Source organism: Haliotis rubra, unplaced genomic scaffold (assembly GCF_003918875.1).
Source record: "Haliotis rubra isolate DU_JTF1 unplaced genomic scaffold, ASM391887v1 Scf17, whole genome shotgun sequence".
Taxonomy (NCBI): Eukaryota; Metazoa; Mollusca; class Gastropoda; order Lepetellida; family Haliotidae; genus Haliotis; species Haliotis rubra.
Genome location: NW_025765669.1, coordinates 2,146,907 through 2,164,321, shown reverse-complemented (window position 1 = coordinate 2,164,321; position 17,415 = coordinate 2,146,907). Strand labels below are relative to the sequence as shown.

The following is a 17,415-nucleotide window of genomic DNA, read 5'->3' as shown; positions in this document are numbered from 1 at the left end:
CCCCAAGTGTCTGAAGGTCGCTGTTGTTAAGCCACTCCTGAAAAAAGCCTGGCTTGGAACGCTGACACACTATCGAACTATAGGCCTGTCTCTAATTTATCCTTCACATCAAAATTGGCGAGAAGGCAATCAAAAGGTACGCCTTGTTGATCACTTGACCGTGAATGATCTCTATGACGTGCATCAGTCTGCATATCGCTCCGATCATTCCACAGAGAATGTACTTCTGCATGTGATGGAGAGACTCTTTGCTGCAGCTGATGCGGGCTATGTTACAGTTTTAACGCTGCTTGATTTATCAGCGGCGCTTTGATACCATTGACCATGTTCAATTAACTGAGTGTCTGAAAACAGAATTTGGTATTCATGGCACAGCTCTTGGATGGTCTGTCTCATACCTCAATAATAGGACACAATCTGGTCATTCAAGACGTGAAATCGTGTACGCATCAGCTTACATACGGAGTGCCACAAAGGTTCCGTTCTTGGGCCCATTCTCTTTTCACTCTATGAAGAATCTCGGCAATATCATTCGGCATCATGTTGTGATGTACGAGTCATATGCTGATGACACCCAGCTGTTGCGTTCCACTAAACCGGACTCACTTCCAGCCGATATGTCTATAATCGAAGACTGTATCCTTGACTCCAAAGCATGGATGATACGTGCAAGGAAGCTGAGATTAAATGACATGAAGTAAGACCGAGGTTTTGCTGTGTGGATCACCAGCAGTAGCACTGCTAAGGTGGATGGTGATGTGTCTTCGTTGGTGAGTGGGTAATGAGAAAGTTCCTTTCAGTGATTCCGTGAAAGACCTTGGTGTTTTCTAGACTCAAATTTATCCATGGAAACACACGTAAACTCTGTTTGTAAGTCATGCTATTTTCATCTCAGAAATATTGCTTCCATTCGTGATATTCTGACATTTGATGCAGCTCACCACCTAGTTCGTTCACTTGTTCTCTCACGTTTGGATTATTGCTGCAGTCTTCTTGTAAATATCCGCCAGATCTATTGTCCAAGCTCCAGAGGATTCAGAACTCTGCGGCGCGATTGATTTGCCGAGTCAACAAGCGCAGTCACATTACACCATTGCTGATACAGCTTACATTGGCTGCCCACGAAACAGAGAATAGAATATAAAATCCTCACTCTCGCTTTCAAGAGATTGCCTCCATGACAAAGCTCAATCTATCTGAAAGATCTCCTCAGTGAATATGTCCCACCACGGCTTTTAAAGATCAAGTTCTAATTGTCCAGTTGAATGTCCCCAGGTCAGATTAAAGTCATATGGACATAGACAGTTCTCTTACACAGCTCCCCTTTTCTGGAACTCACTGCCTCTTCACATCCGACAAGCCGCGTCCGTGGAATCTTTCCAGTCACAACTGAAAACTTTCCTTTTTAAACAAGCTTATGAACTTTAATCCTTTCTTCAGATCACTCTATCTTTTAGCGCCTAGAGAAATTGCCTTGCAGTTTGATTTGTGCGCTATACAAGAACACTTATTATTATTATTATTATTAGATCGATGCTCATGATGTTGATCACTGGATTGTCTGGGCAAGACTCGATAAATACAGACCGCTGCTATATAGCTGGAATATTGCTGAGTGCGGCGTAAAACTAAACTCTCCCTTTCAAAACAAAATCGTGTCCGCATAAACGAACTGCATTGCTCCGAAGAATGGTTAAAATATAATTTTTAATCAATTTTATATTGTATATACAGCAAAACTACTAACGCTACCAAGGTTCCAACGTATCCGTCCTTTCTATGACACTGTTTGTCAATAAAAGTGCAAAATATTTTTACACATTTTAAAAAGTTCTTAATGAAGCAACGATTACTTACTCCCGGGTTTGGCGCAGATGAAGTTCAATTTCGAGCTGCAAACGAAGTCGTTGTATTTGCCGTACAGCTGTGATCCAAACGTCATCGACATTCCGACACAGTCCTCGTTGCCGTCCTGGTTTGGCTCGCCTGGTTTCCACTGGATGACTCCACTCTGAATGCATCATACACGTTACCATGACAGCTGTAAGTCATTACCCTCTCAATGGAGGAGGTGAGTGAACTAATATTTCTATCCAATCAGATCACACGTTTGAGCGAGAGACATTCTGAGTCAAGTTAGTGATTGGAGATATTAAGACGAGGCCACTTAGGCATGGAATGATCCCCGGATGGTGATATTTACAGATTGAACATATGACACCCTGGATTGTCAAGAAGAACTAAACTAAACAAAATCATGCATTGTGTTAAATATTATAGCCATATTTAGGGACCATTCATAATTCATGGTTGGGGTGTGGGGTTCTTGATGATGATATAACACATGTACTGGGGGGTCAGCAGTTCTGTACGTTTTTATATTAAAAAAATATGCTTATAAATTAGGAAAAAAATCACATTCTTCATGCTTTTCCATACAAATCATCAACAAATTAATAATTAATAATATAATTATAAACAATTAAAATTCCCCCAAGTATTGAATTATCTCGATTCATCATAATATATTGGTATGTAGTGTCCTGGACGCCATTCTTACAGGAGACGTGTCATCAAGCCATACAAATCCGCCCTCGTGTTTTATGTCGTTTAAACCAATCCACCAGTTTCCGGAGGTGTCGATGTGATCTGCATAAGAAAGTTAAATGGATTGTCATGATGCTGACACCCTTGCTGAATCTGTTTCAATTAAAGGATGCCTGTCTGGAGATTGAATACACAGTGTCATTTAGAAAGTGGTCAAATGTAACATATGTTATATTTGGGATTACACTCTCTCATTAAAGTACAGATTCTAGTACTTTTGTTCTGTTGAGTCCCATCCGGGACTGTGTGCTGGCGATTAGGTGCCTGGCTCTGAGGGTGTGGGTTCGAATCCCAGATGGGACTCAACCCAACAAATAAAAGTACTAGAATCCTATCCCACATATGTTATGTCTCAGATTATTATTACTTGGTCACGTAACAGTCATTTAAGATCCTGTTGTTGACAGGCCATTATTTTCCTTACTTACACCATCACTGACTTCAAGCTGTGATGACCTATCATCGCTCACACTGTCACTAACTTCATGAGAAGGGATTGGGAGAAGATATCTGCTTATCGCCTATTTGATCATTTAATGGCGGTTCAGTCAAGGGATTGGAGAGAAGATATTCAACTCCGCTATCACGAAGACCCAGGTTCGAATCACATGCTAATTCATGATCCCATTTCTGGTGTCCCCGCCGTGTGTTGCTGGAATATTGCGGTCAGTCACTCAGTCAACGGCGTTCAAAACTTGCCTTTAGCAAAACCAAGTATGTCTGTGTTCGAGACCCTGAGAAGGTCTCCATGCTGCTTCTTGCACCAAGCCCGTGCTCCCTGCCAGGTGGTTTTACCCTTGTTAAAGTTGTAACAGCTGTTTTCAAACCCCAGCCATCCGATGTCGCACTGGTAATACACTGAAAGTCACAAGTTATTGATCATCATATATATCATCGTATATGTAACCAAATCCACGTCAGCCATAAACACTCTGACATAAATCTACAAACGTAATATGTTTGCAATATCTGTGTTCACCACACAGACACGGCCGAGAGTATTATCCAATTAAGATTATTAATGTCATTATAAAGATTGCTGATGCACAATGTGAAGTTGTTTGTTTGTTTGTTTGGTGGGTTGTTGACGCCGCACTCAGCAATATTACAGCTACAAAACAAATTGTATATGTCAATGGTTTGTAAATATTCGAGTCTGGAATAGACAATCCAGTGATCAACAGCATGAGCATTGATCTATGCAATTGGGATTCAGCGAGCCTGACCACCCGATCCCGTCAGACGCCTCTTACGACATGCATGGTTCACAATGTAAAGCAGAAACTCAACACTTTGCAAGAGTGAAGTAGTAGAAACACTATAATTTTGAAAGATGTGACAAAATGTACGCATAATCCTGCTCATATTCCACCTTGTGACCAACGTACCTGACTTTTTACAAATATACCCTCTTCTCTCGTTGCAGACGGTGTCGTGCCAGCGGCCAGTGCTGGACAGCACGGCGGCACAGTCCTCGTTGTTGGCGTAGTCGTTGGGTTCTCCTGCAGACAACAGACGTATCAGTGAACATGTAATTTAGAGGGCGGTGGGGTAGCCTAGTGGTTAAAGCGTTCGTTCTTCATGCCAAAGACCCGGGTTCGATTCCCCACATGGGTACAATGTGTGAAGACCATTTCTGGTGTCCCGCTCCGCGATATTGCTGGAATATTGGTAAAGGCGGCGTAAAACCAAACTCACTATAATTCAGATATACCTTCATCACGGTCCAGAGCTTCAAGCCGACACCTCGCGACACATTAGGATTTTCATCGTGAGGACTAGCTATTTCAGACTTCGGTACAGTTTGAATGTATTGGCATAAAGCATTCAAACTATTTGCAACACAAACATACACGAACACACACGCAAACACACGGACACAAACACAAAAACACACATCTATGTATAAGTCTCTGAGCTCGATTTACTCTTTCTGAGCGGCAATTTCATAGTTTACCAGCTATTCATATTCATTTTTTGTTGTTGAGCAGATTCTTAAAATCCTAATTCATATCCTCCATCACGGATATACTTTGAAACGAACGTGAACCACTCTAATAAATCACTATCTGGGCAGATAAGCCTTGCTTTCCCACCTGAAGGGATTCGCAACCCTTGAATAAGGAAGGCGTTGCAGCCGTGTAATTCAAGGGCTGGGTACAGCTTCGCCCATTCTTTTCCTTAAATTAAGCACGACCCACACACAAGCACACACACGCGCGCACTAATGCACACACGAACACACATCTACCTGCATTCCAGTTGAGATAGCCAAATGGTTTGTTATCTGCCCATCTCCAGCCGCCCTCGGTACCAAGGTCATTGGCCCCTATCCAGTAATCTGCAGACAGCTTTCCTCTGATTCTCCCTACAGAGGTACAACACATCGGCACTTTAATACAGCGAGAACAAACCAAATGAGAAGTGGATACAAATACTCCTTGTCGCTATAGTAATGTCTTACAAACCTTGCAAATAGTCCCAAAGCCATTTTACACCTAATTCCCAGAAGTGCCACTCTGAAATACTGTTAAACAGATATACAGACGTCATCGCACCTATGGCTTCTATCTCCAAGCACTTAATTTCTCTCGCTCCTGAGAGTAATTTGATTGGACGAATTCTTCAGCGCCATGCCATTCAAAACTAAAAAGTGAATAGCTCAGTTGCATTTATCACAACAAACGCGACAGAATACGGGAAAATCAAGGATTTACTTACCTGTAATAAAGGCGGACTCCTCGCTCGACTCGACGGTAGCCAAGCGTCCACCATGTGCCTTGCACGTAGTGTCGGCGTCGTACCACGTGAGTTGTTGATCACTGAACTGGTAGCAGTAAGGCGTCGTGGGGTCAGATTCCCAGAAGGCACCGCACTTTGTTGTCCATGGTTCTGGTGGCAGTTAGTTATTAAAGTTATTATAAGGTATTAAACTATCAGACAAAACTACAAAACAATAACCAGGTTAGGATACAGCTTTCTGAGAAAGTGGGGGTGCACACTTCATTTTCGCGAGAGTTACAGTTGTCATTTAATAAACTTTCAGGACAAAAGAGGGGATGCGCACCCCCGCACACACACGCACACGTACGTACGCACGCACGCACACACACACGCACACACACACACACACACACACCACCCCTCTGGATCCGCCTATGATAACAGTCGTTATTGAAACTTCACTGAAAACAGTTGCCGAAATTCTGCAGCAGAACGGTGATACCCGTAGAAAATCGACAAACCATTCCTTCATTTTTTCACTTTTGCTACAATCAATGCTTGTATATTTTCTTCGGTCCACCATTAAACATGCTTGTATATTATGTTTGGTTCACCATCAAACATGCTTGTATATTATGTTTGGTTCACCATCAAACATTGTTGTATATTTTCTTCGGTCCACCATTATAAATGCTTGTATATTATGTTTGGTTCACCATCAAACATGCTTGTATATTTTCTTTGGTTCACCATCAAACATTGTTGTATATTTTCTTTGGCCCTCCATAAAAAATGCTTGTATATTATGTTTGGTTCACCATCAAACATGCTTGTATATTTTCTTTGGTCCTACATAAAAAATGCTTGTATATTTTCTTCGGTCCACCATTAAACATGCTTGTATATTATGTTTGGTTCACCATTAAACATGCTTGTATATTATGTTTGGTTCACCATCAAACATTGTTGTATATTTTCTTCGGTCCACCATTATAAATGCTTGTATATTATGTTTGGTTCACCATCAAACATGCTTGTATATTTTCTTTGGTTCACCATCAAACATTGTTGTATATTTTCTTTGGTCCTCCATAAAAATGCTTGTATATTATGTTTGGTTCACCATCAAACATGCTTGTATATTTACTTTGGTCCTCCATAAAAAATGCTTGTATATTTTCTTCGGTCCACCGTCAAACATGCATGTATATTTTATTTGGACCATCATCAAACATGCTGGTATATTTTCTGGCCCACCACTCGGAAACTATGTCCACAAGGAAACTATGATCTCCTTCTCATACACATCATTTCTCAAACTTTGGTAATTATTTTAACAGGTATACATACAATCAATTTGACATAGTGAGTGAGTGAGTCAGTTTAGTTTTACGCCGCTTTGAGCAATATTCCAGGAATATCACGGCGGGGACACCAGAACTGGGCTTCACACATTGTACCAATGTGGGGAAGCGAACCGGTCTTCAGAGTGACGAGCGAGCGCTCTAACCACAGGCTAAAACAGTGAGTGAGTGAGTTCAGGTTTACGCTGCACAACATGAGCATCGATCTGCGCAATTGGGAACCGATGACATGTGTCAACCAAGTCAGCGAGCCTGACCACCCGATCCCGTTAGTCGCCTCTTACAAGCATGGGTTACTGCAGATCAATTCTAACCCGGACCTTCACGGGTACCTCTGTCAGAGCTAGGCTACCACAGTGTATCTGACATGATCATAACACAGCTTCTAAAGCTATATCAGTTATATCAAAGCGTGCCAAATTTTTGTGGGAGAAAAACCGGAAGTGATTGGGGTCTTGGTCTCATCCACTTTGATGACAGTTTCCTGAAAGTAATCCAGGAATGGATAATGGCGCCAGTCTGCCCACAGAGCAAGGATGATGTCCAAGGGGAACTGTTGCATCCCAAACCACTGTCATGGGATTCTGGCACATCTACAGTCATGTTTGCGATTTGTTTGTTTGTAACGCTACAATAGTCCAGCTACATGGCCGCGCAGTCCAGTCTTTGACACCACGGGCATTGATTTACGCAAATGGGATACCACGAGAGAAACCCGTGAAGGTCCGGGTTAGAATGAACCTTCAGTAACCCATGCTTGTCTACCCGTGAAGGTCCGGGTTAGAATGAACCTTCAGTAACCCATGCTTGTCTACCCGTGAAGGTCCGGGTTAGAATGAACCTTCAGTAACCCATGCTTGTCTACCCGTGAAGGTCCGGGTTAGAATGAACCTTCAGTAACCCATGCTTGTCGTAAGAGGCGACTAACGGGATCGGGTGGCCAGGCTCACTGGCTTGGTTGACACATGTCATCGGTTCCCAATTGCGCAGATCGATGCTCATGCTGATGATCACTGGATTGTCTGGTCCAGACTCGATTATTTACAGACTGCCGCCATATAGTTGGAATATTGCTGAGTGCGGCGTAAAACTAAACTCACTCATTCACTTAAAGGGTGTTTGAGGGACTTCAGTGGTTCTCGAATGACTTGAATGGTGGTTGAGTGACTTAAATGGGATTTGAATTATATTTGAACGGTGTTTGAAAGTTTCGTTATACGACATGCATGAGCTGCTGAAGACCAATTTAACTGGGAGTTTCACGGTGATTGCCTCTTACGGCAAACATGGGCTGCTGATGACCAAATCTAACCATTGTCTACATGCACGCCCAAGACACTAGCTTAACGTTCCAACTAATCCGTTAACAGATTACTTACTTGGTGTTGTCGGAGGCGGAGACACGTAGGCATTTACTGGAAAATATATGTATAGAAAATAAATAAGTCACATATCAGATTTAGAAAATAAAGGTGTTCATGCAACAAAATACAATTTTGGCGTGAAGGAGGAAATCAAAAAGTGGATACCGGCGAATGACGAATAACATGTATTGGACTAGAACCATTGACAGCTATGGCGTACATTGTAAGCTCATACACTTGTATTACAATCCAATGTATCAACGTTAATGTATCTTAACATGAACATGTTTTGTTTTGTCAGTGTTTATCAATCAGACTGTGAAACAAGGGATTTTGTGAAATCCCTGAATTTTTCAGTAATTTTATGAAAACCCGGTACAAACCAGTGAAGTATTGATGATGGAGTGAGGGAATGACTTGTTCCTGGCGCTACAGGTATAATCACAACACACACCTGCTTTAATCCGACATATGAAGTTGAACCTAGCGCTACAGGTATACATGTAATCATAAACACACCTGCTTTAATCCGACATATAAAGTTGAACCTAGCGCTACAGGTATAATCATAAACACACCTGCTTTAATCCGACATATAAAGTTGAACCTAGCGCTACAGGTATAATCATAAACACACACCTGCTTTAATCTGACATATAAAGTTGAACCTAGCGCTACAGGTAATCATAAACACACACCTGCTTTAATCTGTATAATCATATAATCATAAACACACACCTGCTTTAATCCGACATATAAAGTTGAACCTAGCGCTACAGGTATAATCATAAATACACCTGCTTTAATCCGACATATAAAGTTGAACCTAGCGCTACAGGTATAATCATAAACACACACCTGCTTTAATCCGACATATAAAGTTGAACCTAGCGCTACGGGTATAGTCATAAACACACCTGCATTCATCTGACATATATGTTGAATCTGGTGATACAGGTATAATCACAAATACACACCTGCTTCAATTGGACACACCTGCTTTCATCTGACATATAAAGTTGTACCTGACAATAGAGGTATAATCATAACACACACCCGCTTTAATCCGAGACATAATGTTGAACCTAGTGCTATAGGTATAATCATAACACACACCTGCTTTAAACCGACATATAAAGTTGAACCTGGCGTCGCAGCTAAAGTCATGCCAAAGACCATTCTGTTCGGGTGTCTTGGTAGCGTACATGACAACACAGTTCTCGTTGCCGTTCTGCTTGTTGTCCGGTTGACCCTTTATCCACTGTGTGTATGTAGCCTGAAGCACAAGGGTTAAGGCATATAAAATTCGAACTCAATTTGCTCGAGATCCCCTTAGAAACGACCTACGCATCGAAGTGTGTGAGTGAGTCCCATAAGCAAGGAGTGGGTGAGTTTACTTTAACGCTGCACCCAGCAATATTCCAGCTATATGGTGGCGGTCTGTAAATAATCGACTCTGGACCAGACAATCCAGTGATCAACAGCATGAGCATCGATCTATGTAATTGGGAACCGATGACATATGTCAACCAAGTGACCGCCAGGTCCCGTTAGTCGCCTCTTACCAGAAGCATGGACTACAGAAGACCAATTCTAACAACACGGATCTTTACGGGTATTTGATGGTAGATGGTTTGGTGTAGTGTTTGGGTTCAAATGGGTTTATTTCATGTAATTCGTGAGTACGGATGTTGGGATCAATGGGCAAACTTCGGACCTGTGAGGGACGGTGGGGTAGCCTAATAGTTGAAGTGCCCTCTCGTCGCGCTGAAGACTCGGGTCCGATTCCCCACATAGGTACTATATGTGAAGCCAATTTCTGGTGACCCCGCCGTTGTATTGATGGATTATTGCTAAAAGCGCAGTGTGTATGTTTGAAAAGTGACCGGAAATTGTATGCTGTTCATTTCAAATAGGGGCAGTGGGGTAACCTAGTGGTTAAAGCGTTCGCTCGTCACGCCGAAGACTCGGGTTCGATTGCCCAGATTCTGGTGTCCCCCGCCGTGATATTGCTGAAATATTGCTTAAAGCGGCATAACTCACTCACTCATTTAAAGTATGTATGGAATCCTAGAAGGGACATTGTCGCATTGTCACCATCTCAAAAACAAGCAAAAAAGACAAAATTAACCAAAGCTTTTGGCCATTTGTCGCCATTTCTATTCATCCAAAGGTCGGCAATGCGACATAGCGAAAACTTTCATTATTATAAAAATATGTGGCCCCATCTACGATGAGTAAAATAAGCCTTAAAATGCGTGACAATGCAACAACGCGACAGTGTCCCTTCTAGGATTCCATTAATATGCACTAAAGTGGGAGCAAGGCGTGGTAGGCTATGTGCAGGTGGATCTATATATCAGCATTACGTTGGTGGTTTCCCCCGGCCATGTCCACTTTCCCTCATTTGTCTGGTCGTTCAGTCCGATCCAGTAGTCTCCGTGATGCTGTACCTTACCTGAAAAACATACAGTGGAAGAAGGTTGAACACCACACTGACATGTTACCAGTGAAGTATGGCTTGACTCATACACGCGCAATGTTGTCCTCATTTTGTTTGTCGGTTAACGCCGCTCTCAGCAATATTCCAGCTGACCTATTAACTGGCTTAAATATAAGCGTTCGGTGGCGTATGAGCTGACTTGAACACACGTGCATTGGTGGCCTATGAGAGACTTGGATACAAGCGTATTGGTGACGTATGAACTGACTTGAACACACGTGCATTGGTGACCTATGAGAGACTTGGATACATGCGTACTGGTGACGTATGAATTGACTTGAACACACGTGCATTGGTGACCTATGAGAGACTATGATACAAGCGTACAGGTGACGTATGAACTGACTTGAACACACGTGCATTGGTGACGTATGAGAAACTAGGATACATGCGTACTGGTGACGTATGAACTGACTTGAACACACGTGCATTGGTGATCTATGAGAGACTTGGATACATGCGTATTGGTGACGTATGACCTAACATGAACACATGTGCATTGGTGACCTATGAGAGACTTGGATACATGCGTACTGGTGACGTATGAATTGACTCGAACACGCGTGCATTAGTGACCTATGGGAGATTATGATACAAGCGTACTGGTGACGTATGAACTGACTCGAACACGCGTGCATTGTGACCTATGAGAAACTAGGATACACGTACTGGTGACATGAGAGACTGAACTGACTTGAACACACGCATTGGTGATCTATGAGACTTGGATACATGCGTATTGGTGACGTATGACCTAACATGAACACATGTGCATTGGTGACCTATGACCCATGAGACTTATGATACATGCGTACTGGTGACGTATGAATTGACTAGAACACGCGTGCATTGGTGACCTATGAGAGATTATGATACAAGCGTACAGGTGACGTATGAACTGACTTGAACACACGTGCATTGGTGACGTATGAGAAACTAGGATACATGCGTACTGGTGACGTATGAACTGACTTGAACACACGTGCATTGGTGACCTATGAGAGACTTGGATACATGCGTATTGGTGACGTATGACCTGGAACACATGTGCATTGGTGACCTATGAGAGACTTGGATACATGCGTACTGGTGACGTATGAATTGACTCGAACACACGTGCATTAGTGACCTATGAGAGACTTGGATACATGCGTACTGGTGACGTATGAACTGACTTGAACACACGTGCATTGGTGACCTATGAGAGACTTGGATACATGCGTACTGGTGACGTATGAACTGACTTGAACACACGTGCATTAGTCACCTAAGAGGGACTAGGATACATGTGTACTGGTGACGTATGAATTGACTTGAACACATGTGCATTGGTCACCTATGAGAGATTATGATACAAGCGTATTGGTGACGTATGAACTGACACGAACACGCGTGCATTGGTGACCTATGAGAGACTTGGACACTAGCGTACTGGGCCTCCTTTTATAAAGCACTAAGGCGATCGTAAGTCACTAAGGTAACCTTAGTGCAATGTTAAAGAATGGGAGTTAAAGTTAAGCTTAGTAAAGGTTGCTTCGTGAAAGGGTTCCCTGGTGACGTATGAACTGACTTGAACACACGCGCTTTGGTGACCGATGAGAGACGTGGACACTAGCATACTGGTGACGTATGAACTGACTTGAACACACGTGCAATGGTGATCTATGAGAGACAAAGATACATGCGTACTGGTGACGTATGAACTGACTTGAACACACGTGCATTGGTCACCTATGAGGGAGCAGGATACATGCGTACTGGTGAAGTATGAACTGACTCGAACACACGTGCATTGGTGACCTATGAGAGACTAGGACACATGCGTACTGGTGACGTATGAACTGACTTGAACACACGTGCATTGGTGATCTATGAGAGACTTGGATACATGCGTACTGGTGACGTATGAACTGACTTGAACACACGTGCATTGGTGATCTATGAGAGACTTGGATACATGCGTACTGGTGACGTATGAATTGACTTGAACACATTAGTGCATTAGACTTGTGATCTATGAGATTAGTCACCTTGGGGACTAGGATACATGCGTACTGGTGACTTGAACACACGTACATTGGCGACGTATGAACTGACTTGGACACACGGGCCTCCTTTCATCAAAGCACTATGGCGATCGTAAGTCACTAGGGTAACCTTAGTGCAATGTTAAAGAATGGGAGACGTAAAGGTTGAACCCTGGTGACGTATGAACTGACTTGAACACACGCGCTTTGGTGACCTATGAGAGACGTGGACACTAGCATACTGGTGACGTATGAACTGACTTGAACACACGTGCATTGGTGACGTATGACAGACTAGGATACATGCGTACTGGTGACGTATGAACTGACTTGAACACAAGCGCATTGGTGACCGATGAGAGACGTGGACACTAGCATACTGGTGACGTATGAACTGACTTGAACACACGTGCATTGGTCACCTATGAGGGACTAGGATACATGTGTACTGGTGACGTATGAACTGACATGAACACACGTGCATTGGTCACCTATGAGAGATTATGATACAAGCGTATTGGTGACGTATGAACTGACACGAACACGCGTGCATTGGTGACCTATGAGAGACTTGGATACATGAGTACTGATGACGTATGAACTGACATGAACACGCGTGCATTGGTGACCTATGAGAGACTTGGATACATGCGTACTGGTGACGTATGAATTGACTCGAACACACGTGTATTGGTGACCTATGAGAGATTAGGATACAAGCGTACTGAAGACGTATTAACTAACACACAGGCAACCTATACTGGTGACAAACACAGACACACCATACTGGTGAAAAACACAGACACACCATACTGGTGACAAACACAGACACACCATACTGGTGACAAACACAGACACACCGTACTGGTGACAAACACAGACACACCGTACTGGTGACAAACTCTGACACACCGTACTGGTGACAAACACAGACACACCGTACTGGTGACAAACACAGACACACCACACTGGTGACAAACACAGACACACCACACTGGTGACAAACAGTGACACACCATACTGGTGACAAACACAGACACACCATACTGGTGACAAACACACAGACACACCGTACTGGTGACAAACACAGACACACCATACTGGTGACAAACACAGACACACCATACTGGTGACAAACACAGACACACCATACTGGTGACAAACACAGACACACCATACTGGTGACAAACACAGACACACCGTACTGGTGACAAACACAGACACACCGTACTGGTGACAAACACAGACACACCGTACTGGTGACAAACACAGACACACCGTACTGGTGACAAACACAGACACACCATACTGGTGACAAACACAGACACACCATACTGGTGACAAACACAGACACACCGTACTGGTGACAAACACAGACACACCGTACTGGTGACAAACACAGACACACCGTACTGGTGACAAACACAGACACACAGACACACCGTACTGGTGACAAACACAGACACACCGTACTGGTGACAAACACAGACACACCGTACTGGTGACAAACACAGACACACCGTACTGGTGACAAACACAGACACACCGTACTGGTGACAAACACAACACACGGTACTGGACACACCGTACTGGTGACAAACACAGACACACCGTACTGGTGACAAACACTGACACACAGACAAACCGTACTCGAGATAAAGCCTTGGGTGTCGTCGTCAGGAATCTTGACGAGTTGGCAGTTGCTCTGACCAGACTTGCTGACACACCAGTCTGAGGCTAAGGGATATGACTTATCCTGCTCGTTGAAGAAGTAGCAATACTGGCGATGGTTCACCCAGCCCTTGGGGCAGCTGAACGAATCTGCAGGTAAAATGTTATTGATACATTTCATTTTCCTGAAAGAAATCAATCATTTATAATATTATAATTAAATTTATAATCAAGTATCATAATTTGGTATATGTCAATACTAACGTCCGGAGGTATAAGAATGTGGGTTTTCAAGAATTTATTATATTTTTATATTTTGTGAAGTGACAATCATTGTTTCCATACCAACAGTAAAGAAGTTATTTTCCCGGGGCCACATGCTACGACGATTTTAACTCTCGACTTAACATTGACCTTCAACAGTTGTAGCGCTAAGGCCGCTTTGTGCAAATGGGCCTTGCCATTTGCTAGTAGCATGCATTACTTGTTATTTTCAAATCAGTGGTACTTCGTTGACGACACTGCTAGTTTGCTGCACTCAGCAATTAACCAGCTACATCACGGCGACCCAACAAATATTGAATCGACAACCCAAAGGCTGAGGTTATGAGCACCGATTGCCTGGTTGTTTTTGTGAATGATGTTGACGTTCCTGACCACCCACAAAATTAAGTCGACTCACATGACCACCATATGTTGCATAGGTGGATCCAGACGGGGGTGGTGTGTGTGTGTGTGTGTGTGTGTGTGTGTGTGTGTGTGTGCGTGCGTGCGTGCGTGCGTGCGTGTGTTGCAGGGTTGCGCACCCCCACCCCCTGCTACTTTGTCCTGAAAGTTTATCAAATTACCATTGAAACGCACGTGAAAATTAAGTGTGCACCACCCCACCCCCTCCCCCCTTTCTGAAGAGTGTGCACCCCTCCTTTCTCAAAAAGCTGTGATGTTTAACACGTACAACACGCCTACATAGGTAAGTGAGTGGGTTTACTTTTACCCCGCACTCAGCAATATTCCAGCTATGTTTCGGCCGTCTGTAAACGCCTACATAGGTGCCATTCCATATCACACCATAGACAAACGGAACTATTTGACGTGTGTTGTTTAACCCTGCACTCAGCAATATTCCAGCTACATGGCGGCCGTCTGTAAAGAACCATGATAACAGACTAGACTATCCAGTGATCAACAGCATGACCATCGATCTATTGGGATACGATGACATGAACCATTTGGTCCACTCAATGGATAAGAAACATCAAATCACTTCAAGAACGTGACTAGCTAGACCGACTTGGCTGGACCGACTATAAATGATTATCTGAGATATCATCTCTCACTTTGCAGTCCCCAAAGGAACACTCTGCCATCTGAACTAACAAACACCAAATCCAAAGACCTTTTCAAGCCCCTCCTTAACACCCACCTTCTTCCGCTCAGTATTCCACTAGACTTTCAGGACTGTGTGTATGTATGTGCATGGAGTTGGGTTTGTCATAGCGCCAGTAAGCGCCTGTTGATGGTTTAGGCGCTTAAAAAATTAAATTAATTAAGTTAATTAATTATTAACATTTGTACTCACTTGGCGGATGTGTAATTTGCTTCACTTGTTTATTAGTTGGTATCTGACAGATGAAGGATCTCACGTGAGCACAGTCCGACGACACGTGCCATTTTCCATTTCTGTCGCCTGTGACGATAACATGTAACGATAAAAGGAGTGAGTGAGTGAGTTTAGTTTTACGCCGCACTCAGCAATATTCAAGCTATATGGCTGCGGTCTGTAAATATGCGAGTCTGGACCAGACAATCCAGTGATTAACAGCATGAGCATCAATCTACGCAACTGGGATATGATGACATGTCTCAGCGAGCCTGACCACCCGATCCCGTTAGTGGCCACTTACGACAAGCATGGGTTACTGAAGACAAATTCTAACCCAGATCTTCATTGGTGACGATAACATGTAACGATCAAAACGGACAATCGGTTAATATCAGATTTCGTGAACACCAATAAATTAGATGTTATCAAATCGTTAGCAAAGTATTGAAAACATGTATTTATATTAAGATTAATATGCATTATGTTATGTTCAAGATGTGCTTGTTAAAACTGGGTGATTGAGTGAGTTACAATGTACAGTCAGTATTTCAGCAATATCGTGACTAAAACAAGTTATATATTCATAACACATAAACGTAGATTACAAAAAACTGTCGATGAAGGACAACACAAACAACCTGAATATCACAGGGGGTATATGTAAAAAGTATGCAAATCTGAAACTATTTGAAGTTAAACTGAACTGTACTATAGGCTTATGTCCCTACATACTGAGGGGCGGTGGGGTGGCCTAGTGGTTAAAGCGTTTGCTCGTCACGCTGAAAACCCGGGTACAATTCTTCACATGGGTACTATGTGCGAAGTCCATTTCTGGTGTCCCCCGCCGTGATATTGCTGGAATATTGCTAAAAGCGGCGTAAAACTAAACTCGCTCACTCAATCACCCTACATTCTTGGTATAAACTGTCTCTGATTAACATCACCATTCATTTTAATACTGAAAATACGAGGGTTAAATGAACATAACAAACTCCCCAATATACATGTTTAACATCATTTGTACATATATTATCACTTTAAAATACCTAAAAAATAGTCGCTTGTGATTGGCCAGCATGAGGTATCAAATTCCAATAAACACCCCTGATTGGAACAGCTGACATGACAAATGTATAATGCCAATCTTTTAAAGAAATGGTATTTCCTTATCAATAATTATGGGTCAGCTTTTTCGCAAACTGAGTGTTCGTTTACAAATCTAAATCAGCGCGGTAACATCTGGATGTAAAAGAAACAGGACTGAACAAAACAACAGTATGTGTATTCTATGGAATCCCAGAAGGCACATTGTCGCGTTGTCGGACAATTTTAGCCTTTTTTTACACATCTTAGATGGGGCGACAACGCGACATATTGTGACCTTGAAAATTGTCGCTATGTCGCATTGTCGCCCTTTGGAGGAATAGAAAAATATTATTCAAAACATATGGCCGAAATGTCGCATTGTCGCATTGTCGCGCTTTGGTTAATTTTGCATCTTTTTGCTTGTTTTTGAAAGGGCGACAATGCGGCATCGCGACAATGTCCCTTC

At 42.9% G+C, this 17,415-nt stretch overlaps 1 protein-coding gene across 1 annotated transcript in view; it reads right to left on the bottom strand.

The window, feature by feature from the left end:
• Positions 1–17,415, bottom strand: part of LOC124272405 (macrophage mannose receptor 1-like) — a 73,764-nt gene that overhangs the window by 37,835 nt on the left and 18,514 nt on the right. Inside the window, exons 12-22 of the mRNA XM_046707573.1 lie at positions 15,840–15,947; positions 14,240–14,410; positions 10,429–10,517; positions 9,176–9,335; positions 8,075–8,110; positions 5,329–5,499; positions 4,859–4,975; positions 3,996–4,109; positions 3,307–3,465; positions 2,561–2,649; positions 1,858–2,011 (exon numbers count right to left, since the gene is read on the bottom strand). Coding sequence (XP_046563529.1) covers positions 1,858–2,011; positions 2,561–2,649; positions 3,307–3,465; positions 3,996–4,109; positions 4,859–4,975; positions 5,329–5,499; positions 8,075–8,110; positions 9,176–9,335; positions 10,429–10,517; positions 14,240–14,410; positions 15,840–15,947 — 1,368 coding nt within the window. The remainder of the gene's footprint in view (positions 1–1,857; positions 2,012–2,560; positions 2,650–3,306; positions 3,466–3,995; positions 4,110–4,858; positions 4,976–5,328; positions 5,500–8,074; positions 8,111–9,175; positions 9,336–10,428; positions 10,518–14,239; positions 14,411–15,839; positions 15,948–17,415) is intronic.